Source organism: Platichthys flesus, chromosome 4 (assembly GCF_949316205.1).
Source record: "Platichthys flesus chromosome 4, fPlaFle2.1, whole genome shotgun sequence".
Lineage (NCBI taxonomy): Eukaryota > Metazoa > Chordata > Actinopteri > Pleuronectiformes > Pleuronectidae > Platichthys > Platichthys flesus.
Genome location: NC_084948.1, coordinates 10693613 through 10709890, shown reverse-complemented (window position 1 = coordinate 10709890; position 16278 = coordinate 10693613). Strand labels below are relative to the sequence as shown.

At 40.0% G+C, this 16278-nt stretch overlaps 1 protein-coding gene across 1 annotated transcript; it reads right to left on the bottom strand.

The window, feature by feature from the left end:
* Nucleotides 1-1341: 1341 nt before the first annotated feature.
* LOC133952173 (POU class 2 homeobox associating-factor 2-like) lies at nucleotides 1342-13206 on the bottom strand. Its single transcript, XM_062386508.1, has 5 exons — nucleotides 13197-13206; nucleotides 12258-12358; nucleotides 4847-4886; nucleotides 4308-4612; nucleotides 1342-2439 (listed from the first exon to the last, which is right to left on the bottom strand). The coding sequence occupies exons 1-5, from the start codon at nucleotides 13204-13206 to the stop codon at nucleotides 2008-2010; spliced, it is 888 nt and encodes a 295-aa protein (XP_062242492.1). The 3' UTR covers nucleotides 1342-2007.
* Nucleotides 13207-16278: the final 3072 nt, after the last annotated feature.

Here is a 16278-nt window from a genome sequence, read left to right as displayed (position 1 = left end):
TCTATATTATTATCATTATAACATTTAGTTGCAGTGGTGACAGTAGTGGTGGTGACGATTTCCCAACTCCAACAAAAAATAAAATAATTGTGACCGCGGTAAAATGTGTTCCACAGGTTTTGCTCTTTGTTTACCTGAGGCACTTTTAACAGAGTTTGCCGCTCACTGCATCACACACACATAAATGTGCGTCTTCTTCACCCCTCTTCATTACAGCCACGTTTCTGTCCCCCTGTCTGCAGCTCTGCAGCTCCTCTTCTCCTGCAGCCGCGGTGCTCAGGCGCCACCTAGTGCTCAAACACCACCACGTCCCCTACCCCTGTGGACATGAAGCCAACCTGGACAGTCCTTCCAGCATTGAAGCCTGATGACATGTTTACTGCAACTGATGAGAATGATATAGATACTACCCCCCCCCCCCCACACACACACATACACACACATGTATACAGGGGCTGAGCAGAGCTATATAGTTTAAGGATGGTTTGATTTTGACTGCGACTACAGTAGATTTCTGGGAAAAGGAAAAACATTGAGCTCACAGAAAAATAAACCATGACAAATGAGTCAAAAGTGAGTGTTAAGACAATAAACTTGAAAATGTCCGATACACATTTGTGAGTTGCTTGATTAAAAAAGTTCCAGGAAAGACAATTTCTTAACAGGTAAAAAAAGTATATTATAATTTTTTGTTTATGTCTATTTAGCATCTATAACAGATGTATAAAGATTTGACGAATGTGTGATATCATTTGATTTATCTAGTCATGTCATCAGTAGTTTCACACATACATTCTAAGAACTGGCCTGTGAACAATCTGTACACGTGTACATAATAAATGTTTGCTAACACATCTTAAATTGAGTTTATATGTGAATATAGTCAAATTTGAATTTTGTCTCCAAAAATATTTACCCTCTATCAGGATACTAAGGACATTTCCCAAAAGGTCTTTAATGCTTTAATACACACATTAAAGCTGTAGTTTTCTGCAGATTAAATGCTAATCTTATTTTATGTTCGTCAAAGTGATTTTGAGTGATTCATTGACATTTGATTATACGAATAGGTCATGTAAGTGATACATTATCCCTCACTCTTTGAATGCTATATAGACAGGGTTAAAGTGTTGAAGAAAACTAAATCATTTGACTTTGGTTCCTCCATAACCAGGCATCTTGTATTAATAAAACCAACCATCAAACTCTCAGGCTTTTAATAGTTTTAGTGATAAAACATATATAGGCTAAACAAATGGAGTTCTGTATAATTGTAAATCTCTTAAAAAAGGCCATTATCATCTTGAACAGGGACCTGCAGGCTAAACCACTGATTCCCAAGTGCGTGTTTTTTCTGATACTGGTCATTTTAACCATTTATCCATCTGCTCACTTTACAGAAATTCCCACTAACAGTTAGTGCCGTGAAAATATTGACTCAGGGTGGAGTCTGGTGCTCAAGGTGCTGCAGCTGCAGTTAGGAGGATAAAGATGAGCCTCACACCAATCTGAAATCTGACTTGTATTTTCACCTTAACACAAATACATTACAGGTATACTGTACACTTTACTAAATTGTTTATATATTTTTTCAAATGAGCTGAGAAACTCCACAACATTTCCCCATACCCACTAGAGAAGTTCCCCCTTTGGCATAGAAACCATTTACATCTTAAAAGAGTTTAAACATGTAACATGGCTTTTTAAAACAAACACAAACTCTAGTATGATACATCATAAAAGTGAAAATCCTATTTCATCCATTTTTCATTTTATGGCATGTCACAAGTTATTCCTCCACTCTGTAACATATAAATCAAGCAATAAATAGGAACATTGCCCTGACATCAGGTTGGAATATGGACATATGGACACCTTGATGCTATGGATGCAAAGAAATTGTCCTATTTACAAAACACGTCCCAGAATTGTCTCTGTACTGTCTGTTTAACTGTCTGTGAAACGTCCGTCTTCCTCTTTATTCTGAACCAGTAGCCTGTCATCCAGTCAGAAGGCCCTCCTGATCTCATAGGGCGACCAGGGGCTCACCCCATCCTCTTTTGCCCAGGAGGCTTGAGCCTCAACATTGTTTGGGAGGCTGCCGTGGACGTTGGCCTCCTCCGTAACCATCTTGGACACCAGATCGCTGGCAGGGCTGCTCATATATGGAGGGCAGGCGAAGGAGGAGGAGGGGGTGGTATAGGAGCTGCTGGTTAAAGAGTGGTAGTGGGCTTCCTCCAGAGGGTGCAGGGTGTAGGGCTGGCTGCCTGGGACGGAGCACATGGAGGAGCCTCGGCTGGTGGGCCGGTACTGGGAGGGGCTACCCGGGGGCTCTGGACTGGGCATGGAGGGCGGGATGCTGACGGAGGCCAGGCCGTCAGGACATAGAGCCTCCACCTGGGATACTGGCTCTGGAACCGACTGCTCCCATGAGTCTCTCTGAAGTGGAAAGACAAGAGAGGAGAGGATGAATCATTGAATAATGTATTTCCTCTACGGACTAAAGGAAACGTCCACCATCAGATACTGTAACACTGTACGGGCTCATATGAAAACAGCGGTTCTTTTGTATTAGTGTGATCGCATTTATATTTTCCCTGATTCACTGATGCCAATGAAAAGGCCATTCGTGCTGCATTCAATTATGCTTTAAACTTTGGATTTTAAAGTGACAGTTCAATCCATTTGTATAAAACAAGAAACCTTTTCTGACTCACTCATTGTGCTATCAGATTGGGTTTTATTTGTACAATTTCTGATAGTGGTGCTTACAAACATGTACAGTAACTGTCAAAGGTATAAAGTTTCAGTTTAACTTAAATGTTAATCAAATACTGGACTTCTATAAAGCAATGTGATACGGATTTAAATAAGATTTTTTATAATAGCAATAAATCAAATTCAATTGGTTGAAGATATAAATGAAGAAGGAATAAGAGACTGTTTGCCAACACATGCTCATCCACCATCAACGATATATTAAATTGTTTACACTGCCCCCAAGTGGCAACAAATATATCAGTTCATACAGTTTTTATAAAAGAAAGGCCAGAAGAAAGTGGTGAATCCTACCTTTCCCAATCTGAAACTCAACAGTCTTTCATTCAACCGTCTCATATCCTACGTTTATGCCCACATCTGTTTAACTGCAAACCTCCAGGTTGTAATGCAAAGTTCCCATTGAAAAAAACCCAAACGCCTCAAGCTCAACCTGAGTTAACTCTGACAACATAAACAGTTATTGTCTCATACGTGTTCCTCCAGAACAAAGACACAATCTTCAGTCTTCACAGTCTGAGTAGGGCTCCTCATCATAAATATGATACAGTTTCAGCTTTACACACTTTATTCTTTCTTTTCAAACCAACAGGGATATTTCCATAATCTTTTCCAAAATTGGGATAGTTGGCATAGACAGATTCAGATTGCCAAAACAGCACTGATACCATCAGAACCACACATTCAGCACTAAAGTGTGGTGTCTACACCATCAAACATCCGTGACCTACGGTACAGCTATCCTCAGGGACGTCCTGATAGACTATTGGCTAAGATGCATGTGTTTGATTCTGACAAGTGATCCTCGCTGCACGTCTACTCTGTCTAACAAATGTAAAATGACACATACAAGTGAATACGAAGGTACACAAGGAACCAAATGGACCAAGACATGTGGCAAAGCACATCACACATACTGGAGCTGTTTGTAACATAACACTACAGAGATGAGCTGCAGTCAATGGTGGCAGATTTTCCCTTCAGAAGAATGAAACCTGAACTCTTTCTCAAAACGAGGAGTCAATTCTATTCTCTAAATATCAGAGAAAACATATGGAGCTTTTCCCAGGATGCACTAGGTTTTAAAGAATGGGTTCATCATTTTCAAATCTAGGTTCCCATGTGAACATCTAAACTGTTTTCTTGCTGAATAGGCCCCTCCTCTTCACGAAGGCTCTCACTTGGCACACACACTCCTCACTCGATGCACCAATGATGTGGCCAATACATGTATTTTCACATATTAACTAATGCTTTAAACTAAACCTGTTCATTCCATCTTCACTCAGTGGGAGCTATTGGGTTTCTTTTTAAATCGTGAGGTCTCGGCCTTAATACGTTATGATTTGGCGCTTAAAATTGAACTGAACTGAATACCTATCATTTTACTTCATTTTTTGCAAGGGATTTTGTAAAGCACTTTGTAACCTTGTTTAGAGAGGTGCTATACAAATAAAGTTATTATTACATAATTATTATCGAACTGCTTTATGACACAAACATGCACCAACCCTGATCCTGACCCCTACCAGAAAAAGATGCGAGGACTCTCCATTGAAGGGAGGCGGCAGGGAAGAGAGGGCCGACGATTGCAGGAAGGATCCTCCAGAGCTGGAGAAGGCGGAGGCGCTGCGGTAATCACCAAAGGCCTCTGGGTAGTAGCTGTCAATAAGGGAGGAGTAGCCGGACATCGTGGACGGGTCGCAGCCCAGATGTTTACCCCCGAGGCTTGAGGAGTAGACGTCAGGGGAGAACAGCTTGGTGGATGGACAGAAGTCGGAGTCGGAGATGAAGGGACGCCTCACGCCGTAGTAGCTGGGCAACATGTGAGACCCTGCAGAGAACAATACACATCTAATCTTCATCACGGCAGCAGCACAGATCGAACACACGTAGGTTGTGATTCTTAGGCTGGCAGACACCTGAGGCAGAATGTTAACTGGGGTCAGCCAAGTATTACTCAGAGTGATAATGACAGTGCAGATTGAGACTGTGTTGGCAGATTTATTTTGCAGCCAGTGAAGAGTGAATGATGAAGATCTATGTTCTACTTGATCAGTAGTCTCACCTGGCATCTGGACAAATGAAGGCGGAGTGGTTGATCCTCCCTGTGCCAAAAGAAAGGAGAGTGGGAGTGAGCCAGGCAACCTGGGGGGTAACTATAACGTTATCATAACCTGATGTGTGAAGGTGTAGATAAAGGGGAGTGACAGCAGCATTACGAGTGAGGAGAGAAAGGTTCAAGCTTAGTCATGTTTTGTTTCACAATTTTGCCACTATTCATTTAGACAGTTCTTTGTAACATCTCTTTTCATAATAATGTCGGCTAACCTTGCTACCAAATTTGCTGCAACTGAAGCTGTCAACGATCTTTCATAATCACCTCAGGGGTCATGTGGGGACATAGAAAACCATTATTAATATACATATATTTTTAATTTTTTTGATTTGGTTTTATTTCTAATTTAACAACTATTGTTCAAATCTCTTGTAACAATTTTTGATAAAATATCCTTTTACATTTTTTCTCTAGTATAACTCAATTTCTGGATGGCATCTCGACAAACTATTGTGTTGTGAAACCTATAAATTATTATTAATTAATAGGTTTCATACACTTTATTTATGTGACTAATCATTTAATAATTTCTTATTTCTTATCACAGCTACAGCCACACTTCCTTTATATACAACATGAACTTATGGCTACAGATTATAAATTCAACACTTTCACAAACATCTGTAAAGTATGTCCCCTCTTTAATTCAATATACCCAACTGCTGTAATTTTGAATACAGCGTTAACATATAGCATATTTACATTTAAATTCAGATGCTTGGACAAAATAAAGACGAGTCTCACCCTGCTCATTTTTGAAATACGTCCAATTTTCTGAACTTAAATCCAGCATGACACAGAGATATGTATGATAGTAAATGGTCTGTATTTATCCTGCACTTCTCCAGTCCTGATGGCACCTCAAAGCTCTTCACAGCACAGGTTTTGCCATTCACCCGTTCACACACACATTCATACAGGGCATCTACTGAGTCTGAAGCACATTCTCAATCAGAAGGGCTAATTTTGGGGTTCAGTATCTTGTCTATAGATGTGGATGGACGACAGAGGACAGTGCAGCCACTACATATACATACATTAAGTGTTCAGGCCCAGGAATCAGCACAATCCCAATAATACACAATAAATAATATAGATGGGTAATTCAATTGGTTCTATAATAGTTGTAATAATTGTTGTCAATATTATCATCATTGTGATAAAGGGTAATTCAAACAGTGACATATGTTGTCCTCTCACCAGAAGTCCACAAACGTGTGTGAAAAGTAACAAGTGGAAAGTGAGATCACATTAAAAAGTACAAGACAGGGGTGAGGTTCCAGCCACCAGAATAAACATTTTCCATTCCATTTAAACTGTTTCCTTTTATCTAATATTTATCTATATACTTTATTGAGATATATATGATAAATAAAGAATATTAAATTGTTGTTACTTGCCTTGTTAATTGTCATTGAGAGGGTTTTAAACAAATTAAGTCCTATAGTATCGAAGTAAAATCATGTTCGTATTGTTATTATTATTATTATTAATATTATTATGTATCTTTCCAAGTCTGACTTTTTTACGAATGAACAGTAGATATAAGATTAATCATCGTCTCCTGCTCAGATGGTACATGACAATAATCATGTGATCATTTAAAGTTGCTCACATCCAATATATTGTCCAACATTTTTAATCTCACTGTAGGCTCTCAAAAATAAATATTCAAATTCCCTGGACAACTTGTCGATTCGTTAACTTTTACCGAATTGTTTCAGCGAAATTATGATCCTTAAACAGGCTTTCAATCCGGGACAATATGAAATACAAAAACAGAAAAATCCATCATTATTTCCACAGAATTTTGCTTCAGTATATTTGGAATTTTTGCAAACTTAGTAACTATTAATAAAGTCATGAGTTTGAACAATTTTGTCAGTACATCAGCAAACACAACGGAGAGGTTAAATCCTTGTGTTCCATCATGTTTGCTCATCAAATATATCTGATACTTGGTTAACATTAATGAAATGTTCTAACATTTTTGTTCCTGCCGTTTCGGTCGGAGCACAGTGCAGAGTCGTGCATGCAGGGTCCCAAGGACAAGGTTGGCCAGCACAGGCTCGTTTGCATATTGCTAGCATGAAAGAGTTGATATTAAGCCTGCGTTGGCAGGGAGGCAAGCAAATTTTGAGGGCAGAATTTGAATGTGATTTGCCAATGCCAAGACTTCCTCATGGGGCCCAGGTACGGCTCAGTGCATCTCTGAAGGCTGCGTATGGAAATCAGCACACTCAAGCTCCGACAGTCAGACAATGTGTATATGTTTGTGGGGGTGGGGCTGATGATGACGGCTCTACTTCACCTTATAACACAGAAGAACTCTTCCTATACCAATGCAAATTTATAATGTATTTTATACTAGTAATAAAACAAGCATCTTTCTTAAAGAATATCCTTACTTGAAACATACAGTTCCCCTAAGTTCTCAGTTTCTCACAACTTTATTTTAGAAAAATAATTTGTATTGTTTTGGTTCTATTCCATTTTGTTGTATTTTATCTGACACGCTTCCATGCAGGAATAATTGGTGTTTGCTTTGTACCACTGGAGGCAGCTCTTAGCGAGTAAAAGAATGAAGTTGCAAAGTTGCTGCTAAACTGCACTTTATTGGCAATGTAGTGGTAGCAAAAGCTTAAATAGCCTTGAGTTCAGAGCATTGACATCAAGTTTTGCCATTTGGTGAACTTTCACCTAAAGACACATCACAAATATAAGCCTTGAAGAGGCTTCTACATCCCACATGAATGACTTTGTCACTGACGTGGATCATTTATGTAATATCAGCATGTTTGGGCAGTCCACTTTAATAAAGATGTTCTGAGTAAAGAGAAATGATTTATGATCTTTATATAATCACTGAGAATCTCCGTGTTCCGACATGAGGACCCTCTCTCTGTGGTCAGAGTTTGCTCTTCTTTCTCAAAGGCCTTTTATTCCCAGGGTTGAAAGAGAAGCATTAACTGACAGAAAGACGTGGATGGATGTTACTGTGTGCCTCTGTGCATCATCAGGTCTCCATGCATCATTCATAATCACACGAGTGAACGTTGCACTGAAAAGATGCTGTATTGCCTATCAGATAGAGACGGAACATTTCAGAGTTGGAGCTACTTCTTTGTCCGTCTTTTGCCTATTCATACAATATTATACCAAATTTGACAACAATTGTGGACGGACCTACAAACAATTGACAAATTGACAATTGATGTATGATTGGTGATTAGTATGTCGACTTTGGGAGCCACATAATTGTGACAAACAGGAGCTACTGTAAGTGACACTGTTAAACAAGGCAGAGTCACTAGGTCGGCTCCAGAGGGACATTATCTGTGTGTCTCCAACAACATCAACGGACCACATAGGTTTAACTTAAAGCAACACTATTTAACCGTTACTGAGCAACAGCGCCCTCTGCAGCCACACAGTGATTATTTCCGTTTGGCTCTGTGTTCGAGCAAATAAGTGGTTTTCATATGGAGAAAATTTAAATCTATCCATGTCTTGAGTCAAGCTGCGACTGTGTAGTCCCACTCCCTGAACTGAAACACAACTGAATGGTGGATATTACCCATGATCCCCGGCTTCCTGACCCAGAAGAGCTGGTTGTTACAAATCAACCAAACTCTATTTAGAATTCCTCATATTTTAAAAGTTTCCTGGCTGAACATTAGAGATAAACAATGGGTTTAATGGCACCTATGTCTTTTTAAAAGATCTACAGCTCTGCTTTATTTCTGAAATTTTTCTTCTTCCGGTTTATTGGCGGGTGGCAACCAACCTCAAGGTGCATTTACTGAATCAGAGTTATTTAGGCCATAACAAATCATTTTTGTCCTTTCCTGTCTCTTTCAGATAATGGAGCATACCCCTATTCCAATGGTATATGTAATTTCCAAGCTCAGTTCTTCCACTCCATGCTTTGCAGTTTCCCTAATTAGCTAATTCCCTAATTCTCTAATTCTCGTTCAAACATATTAAACTTGCTGAACTTGCGAACTTGCTGGGCCTGACTCGTACCTGCTCACCAGAGTAACGTAAAGCAGGAGCTGACATTCAGGGTGAGGAGTGTGAATGAAAGCAGCACAAATCACATCAATTTAACTTCATCCTAATATTCAAGAGGTTGCTTTCAAGGGGAAAATGTGCATAGTGTTGCTTTAATGTTGTCAACCCTTCTCTGCTGGACTAGTGGTGTGCTCACTGTGGTTAGTGTCTCATATTGTGTCATTATCTTTTGTGAAGTTCCTGCTCATGCATTACAATATAACGGGCACTAGCTTTGTTACATTACTGCAAAACCTCCCATTGGAGATGACTTCATTGTAAGCAGGCAGAGCTAATACATGAGCCACAAAGGATCATGAAAAGAGACTGTAATACCACCCGCAGCCATCAGACTTCTCCGTTCCCACACTGAGGCTACAAACAACGTCAAACACAAAATAATCATTCAATAGCCTTAAATACACAGTAACAGTTTGAGCTGCTGTTTATTCCTGCATGTTAAAACCTTCATAAACTCCTGTAACCAGAGCACTGGATCTAACAGCCTATTCTACTCTCTGAGCTAACAGACACATTTCCTTTCTTGGATAACAAATATTTTCCATTCATGAATATTTTCCTTCTGTTTCACTCACAGAAACAACTTGTTTGTCTCCCAATCAGCTCTCTCAGTTAATTCTGGGAAGCTCTCTGTGTCCTGTCCATGTACTAATGACACTGTGAGCATTTCCATTAACCACAAGGAATGAGTGGTTCGATTGGTAGGAAAGTTCTTGCTGTGTTTTGTCTGAGAGACATGACAGCATATACATTGCTCCCTGAAGAATCACCATTTGTCGTCTCGGAAAAAAAAAAAGTGAACGCTACTTAGTTTCAAGAATGTAAAAACAAACATGGCGTACTAAGTGACGTGTATGATATTGGCTGTCTTTTGATTTGACGAGCCTAAAAGCCCTCGGTTTCACAGTAACAACATGTGACACCAACAACACCATTCCTCGTTCGATTCGCCATGTCTGCATATGAGTGTGCCTGGCTTCATCTGTTCTGGCAGAGCGCTGTCAGCTATGCTCCTATTGGTCTACGTCACATAGGTGACTAAACCCAGTGAAGCAGAGTTCTCCCATGAGGCTGGTGCCCATCCGACTCCCTACAGGTCCAGCAGCTATGGACCTGATGTCATGTAGTCTGACCCCCATGTTACACAGCTTTCTCCACCATCATCATCAAAACACCCAATGAGGGAATATCTATTGGAAGGAAAGTCTAGTGGGGTTCAGAGCACTGAAGCTGCTTACTTTGATATTTATGTTGATATTTCCTTTTCTTTGTCACCCATTCCTACCTGAATTACAATATGGTGAACAACGGCCTACATGTGTATTTAGTGTGTGACCGTTTGATTAGATTCCTTATGGAAAATGTAAGATTTCCTTATAATAGAAATACTTTACTCTGTATATTTAATCCCAGAAAAAAGCATCAGATTAATTAAAGTCTGTTGGAACTATCCCAGTCTAACTGCCTTAATGTGAGACTCTGGCTGTAACAATCAATATTAAAACATAGAGTAAAAGTAGAATAAGTAGTGAACAGTCATACATGGCGGTAAATATAAAAAGTTATCCACCATTAGCTACTTATCCTATTAGACTGACACTGTGGCATCACAGCTCCAGAGTGTGTTGGAGTACCAAAGGGTGTGTTTTATTGCTTATTAACTCAATTTTAACTTGTCACTCTAATGCAGATGTGTTATCTAAAGATGCTACTTCATAGTTAAAATACCTGAAAATACCTGAGGTATTGGAATTTTATAATAATTTTAAGTATTTTGAGATCTGTTAAACTGTCATTCCATTGGTTAGAGAGTTGTCATTCCTCTTTTCGAGACTCATATGCAGAAGCTGTTGTCTCGTCTGTGGACTCATTGACCCCTGACAGAGACAATTCTTTCCTCTCCAACCCACTGCTGCCTCCACCTGAATGAACATGTTATTTCAAGATGGAGCTCATCATGTTCCAAACAAGACACAGTAACGATACTCTGCTCCGTGTATGTCAGTGTAGAAACTAGCCTGAGCTTTTTCAAGAGGCTGATAAGGACAGCAATGCCTTTAATGGTGTCATCTGTTGAACTTTGAATCATATGCAGTGGAAGTTATTGTTAAAAATAAATCTTTAGGAAAAATTCAAGAAAACCAATTCTCCGGGGTTTATACGTTTTGCCAAAGAATGGAGCTCTACATCGCAGACGGGATCTGCCTATTTAATATTAGGATAATTACATTTTTAGTTCAGTTCTGTTCCTGGGTCTTTTAATTTGGAGACATTTACAAGTCAACAGTAAATTGTCTCCCTGTGTTTCATGTCTACCTCTAAAGAATCTGTGTTTAAATCTCAATCAGTCTCTCCTCTCACTCGGAACTCCACCACATCACAGTGCAACGACCTGGTGGATGATATCTTTCTTCTACATGCACTCAAGTTACAAACCTCTACATTGATGTTAGTATAACATACGCTGCATTAGAGAGGGGTCATTAGGGGACTTTCTCTTTGTAAAATCCAATTGTATTTCCTCTTGTGTCTTTCACTCGGTCTCCTCATTACCCGGGTGGTTAGCGGGCTGCATTTCTATAGAGTGGAAATGCCGATGCTAAACAGAAACCAAACAGTGAACACTGTTGTGTGAAAGCCTTTAGACATGGAGTTTGCGGGAAATGAAAAGCCCGTCTTGCTTGTGCATGCAGACGTCTATTTCTCTGACTGCATATGTTTGTGTTCCTGAGGCAACAATAGGAGGTTTGTCTGCGGCCTGGACACGGCAGAGGACAATGTCAGCTGGCAGGTGTGCATGGATCAAACTTTGCATAGACAGCCTCCTACATTGCCCTCTTTCTCTCTCTCTATGCTCCTGGTCCACCTCAACCCTCCCACCACACCCCTGCCTCCACCTCGGGCCGACTTCTGGGAGATCACGGCCGTCGCCGTTTGCGATCATTGTGTCAGTGTTCTTTTGTGAGGTCAGGATGGGCCCTGGCGCTTTGTGTCTCTCTCTACACACACCACGTTCTGCTATTTACAGATTGGCTTTGCAGGCACTTGAGGGGAGCCGGGACAGAGGGGGGAGGTACAGGCGGTCAATGGATCCACCATGGATCGTTGGTCCACAAAACAAGACGAAATGTAAACAAGGAGAAGAGATTCTTTAAAAAGCGACCTCTTAATTGTGTTGCCCAACAGAATGTCAACTGTGGCTGCGCTGTTTGGTTTGGGAGACAAATGAAGTGGGAAGAGACAAGACGGAACAAAAGAATAGCAGTTTAGAAGAGATTGTGCTTACACTGTATCTGGGCCCATTTGTCTGTCGGGATCTCTTCTCTGCCAGCAGGTCTTTGACTGTATGCTTGACTCTGACGCCTTGGTACACTCTCTTCGAATAGTCTGGACAGAACAGAGAAAAAACAAAGGGTGAACACACATTTGAACCAAATCCAGAAACAGTTTGACCTGCGAGACAACTTCACACAAATTTTCCTCCATCCCCACAAATGTGTGTTCATTTGAATGTTTCACAGTTTTATGCATACAGGCGAATGAGTCTTTGGGATTTGTGTGTTAATGTCATGGAAATTAACTTTGGTTTGGTCGATGCAAAAGGAGAAAAAAAAGATGCAATTTACAACAAACACGCGCTCACAAACCGAATGGAGACCGGAGGGGTAATGATGGCTTTGCATCATAGCAGCAGATCATTTGGTATTACATTGCTTGACACAAATCTGAAACGTGTGCTGGTGTGATTTGGGGACATTCCAAGGGAGCAGGAGCATAAATGAGAATGCAAAATGTAGATGGATATTGCATGCAGAAAAAAACTAAGATCCCAGATTACTCTCACCTTACACTGAGAAAATATACAACAAAGTGAAACTAAATAGCATCCTGTAAACAGTTATTGCATATTCAAATAAAAGTTAAGAATGATTTTGATTAGTATACAAATGTTCAAATATCAAACATATTTGTAAGAATTTAAACAAAAATTACTTTTGTCCTTGATCATACATTTATGTTCTATTGAAACTTAACTGACATACTTATTATAAGAAATTAGCATCATCAAAAGAGACTGTTCATTTGCACAGATGTCATAAAATAATTGTTCCTATTACATTTTTTCACATGCACTTAATTCATAAATATAAATACAGAAGCTTTATATATATATATTCAGCAACAACCAGAGTGACAGCAGTATATATAAACAAGTGAGTCTCACCTGTGTCCATGATGCTGTAGAGCAGTCTGATACACACACCCACTCACACAAGTACACACATATATGCACACACACAAACACACAGGCAGGCCTCTCTGTTGTCCCTCTGCTCTATTTGCCTACTGTAGTTGCATCCCTGTGTGCAGCACCATACTGAGTGGTGTGGCGTGCCACGCTGGGAGCTTTAACCACGCTGTCAGGAGGGCAGGGACAGAAGGAACATGCCACCTCACACTGCAGTCATGAGGAGGCAGCTTTTCAAAATGACCTTTATCTATTTGTTTAAATGCAAATGTTTGGCATGGACGTTTTTTAGTCTATTTGCATCTGCAGTCAAGATTAGGGGATGGAAGCATCAGGAGCGTGGAACAGGGACTGGGAGGCAGCATTTCACTCCTGCCCGAGTCCACTGATCCCAAGAGTCTGTTTCAATTTGAGCTGTGGCATCTTTGGAATAAATATAACCTAAAAATAAAATACCAAAGCCAGAAGTCTTAATTTGACAACTGATAAAAAAAAGGACATTATTGAGTAGTTTTCTTCTGAAATTGGTGGGCTGAAATTTGTGTAATACACTATAAGCAATCTAAAAACAAACTAGAACGGCACTCAGTAGAGCACATACCTCCAGTCAGGCTGGACCAAACTCGATACACTCATCTGTCCCCTTAATATGTCCGATTTTTTCAAAATGATCAAATAATTATTCCCTGAGAAAATGTCCATCAAATTCTATTTCACAATATCCGGGAAAGTAAAAAAAAAATCCCGGATTCGCCTCCTAAACTGGATCTACATCTATTTCTCAAGAGTTCTTTCCTGACCCATACCACATCATTCCACCTAGTTTTTTGGTAATCTGTTCAGGTGTGTGTAATATTGTTAAAAAATGTAATAAAACAATGAAGAGAGTTGGAAACATAACCTTCTTAATGGAAGTAATGAGCTGGAGCCTTTTCTAAACTGGTCTTATAGCAAAGATCCCATCTGTCCTGTTAAATGTATCCTGGCAGAACCTCACTGCGTTTTCTCCCTCAGACTGAGACTCCTCTTGTTAAACTAACAGCATCGATGAAAATTCACGTGAGTATTTACATTTTCACACAATTTCATACTAACACCATATACAAATTAGAATTAGAACACAATTCAAGCCTGCTTGGATTTGCATACAGATTGAGTTGATATTTTTAAATAGTGATCCAAACACTGCTTCTAAATGTCACAGTGACCAAACATCCTTAACGCACACGCTCAGTTAAACCCCTGCTGGGTCTCCCATGCTGACTATATGAGCTGAATCAAAGTTTTATTTATAACAAATAAAAGCTGACTACATTAAACACTATGCAAAAAAGGAACAACAAAAAAAACATTAACAAACAAACAACGAATAGTGGCTCCGATTCATACATAAAGTGTCGTAATTTGCAATGATTACGTGGAAGACCCAGATAAACAGGGCAAGAAAATAAGAAACGAACATAAATAAGTATATAAAAACATGAATAGTATTCACAAAGAAAAACCCTGAAACATGATTGCAGAAACCCGAGGATCTAACAGTTGGCACCTTTTTAATTATCCATCATCGTAAAATGTTCTTCCTTGCAGTGTGGGCAAGGATGCAATACAATCCCTTGTTGCTTTTTGATATACCCAATCTACCTGGGAGGTCCATAATGAGGGACACTGGGTCATTTCTTTGGTACAATTACAAACTGGAATTTATTTGGTATATCTCCAAATATCTCTCACTGTCAATCGGGACTGAAAGCTCCTTCTCCCAGGTGCAGATCAGTAAGGGATGCAGTGTCAAAGCCTTATAAAATAAACTGACAGAAATCCTACCTCCTGCTTCCAATGTCAATTTCTCAATAGGGCATACTTTAGGATTGTTAGTTTTTGTTGTGTCATGTAATATATAGAGGCGTATCTGCAGATAGCGAAAAAAAAATATTGTCGAGGGATTCTTAATTTAACAATCATATGTTCAAATATCATATCATCAGCGATGTATTCCTTTAGTCTATCAATGCTATTTTTTAACCCACCGTATGAAAGGGTTATCACAATGTGCTTTTATTGTTTTATATTCAAATAGCAAGTCCCTTAGTGGATATTTCGAGAGAAAGGACTCAATACCCAACCAGACAGAATTGTGCTTAGCTTGGAACCAATCATAAAGCGGAGCCCACGTCATTCATCAGTACAGAAATGCTGCCACTGGTAAACTGACACCAATGACCGTTGAGGTGAATAGTGACCAACTGCAGCCACAGACTAGAAGTGTACAACAGCTCCACCTAGCTCAGGAGCTGACACACACACACACACACACACTGGACTGAAGATTGTCCACATGACTCAATGTTGAGTACATTCAGCTCCCTGTGTGACAGTTTTATGAGATGAGGGTGCAGCAGTACACAGGAACAGTAAGTAGACTGTGCGGCTCTGTACTCGCTGCACCTGCAGGTTACAGTCTATTTCATTGCAAAGCACTGGGAGCAAAAATAATTTAATATTTAAAGAAAAAACACAATTTTGTGTCTGCATTTTCAAAGGTTAATGATTCCTATTTGTTAACGAAACTTAAATCCAAGCAGTTTATTGTTGTGCAATGTTTGTTTTATTTTCTCTTCCTCCACAGGGTGTATAGAGATTGCAGTGTTTTACTGCATTACAGTTTTGCAGGTGGCAGCTGCTCCCCCAACATGTTAGCAAGACTTGGGTTCTGAATCACTGTTCAGCAGCATCTCTCTAGGACTCTACATGGCACAGTGGGTCCCTGAGCTTTCTGTCTATTCTACCTCATATAGAGATAATCTTTGATGCCAGGGATTGCAGCACGCCCATATCCCTGATCCAGCCTCTCAGCTCACATTGGATTCCAACCTGTATGTTCCTACTGGGAAACATTGACTAAGGCTCGGTCACTAGACACTCACCAGTTAGGTCCCATCCCAGGTTCCGCTCCAGGACAGTGCTGTGGCGAAGTGACACAGGTCCAAAGTGTATGAGTCGCTCTTAGTCTGGCCTCTTCCCTGGAACCACTTCTCCAGGGGCTAATGCTCCCGAC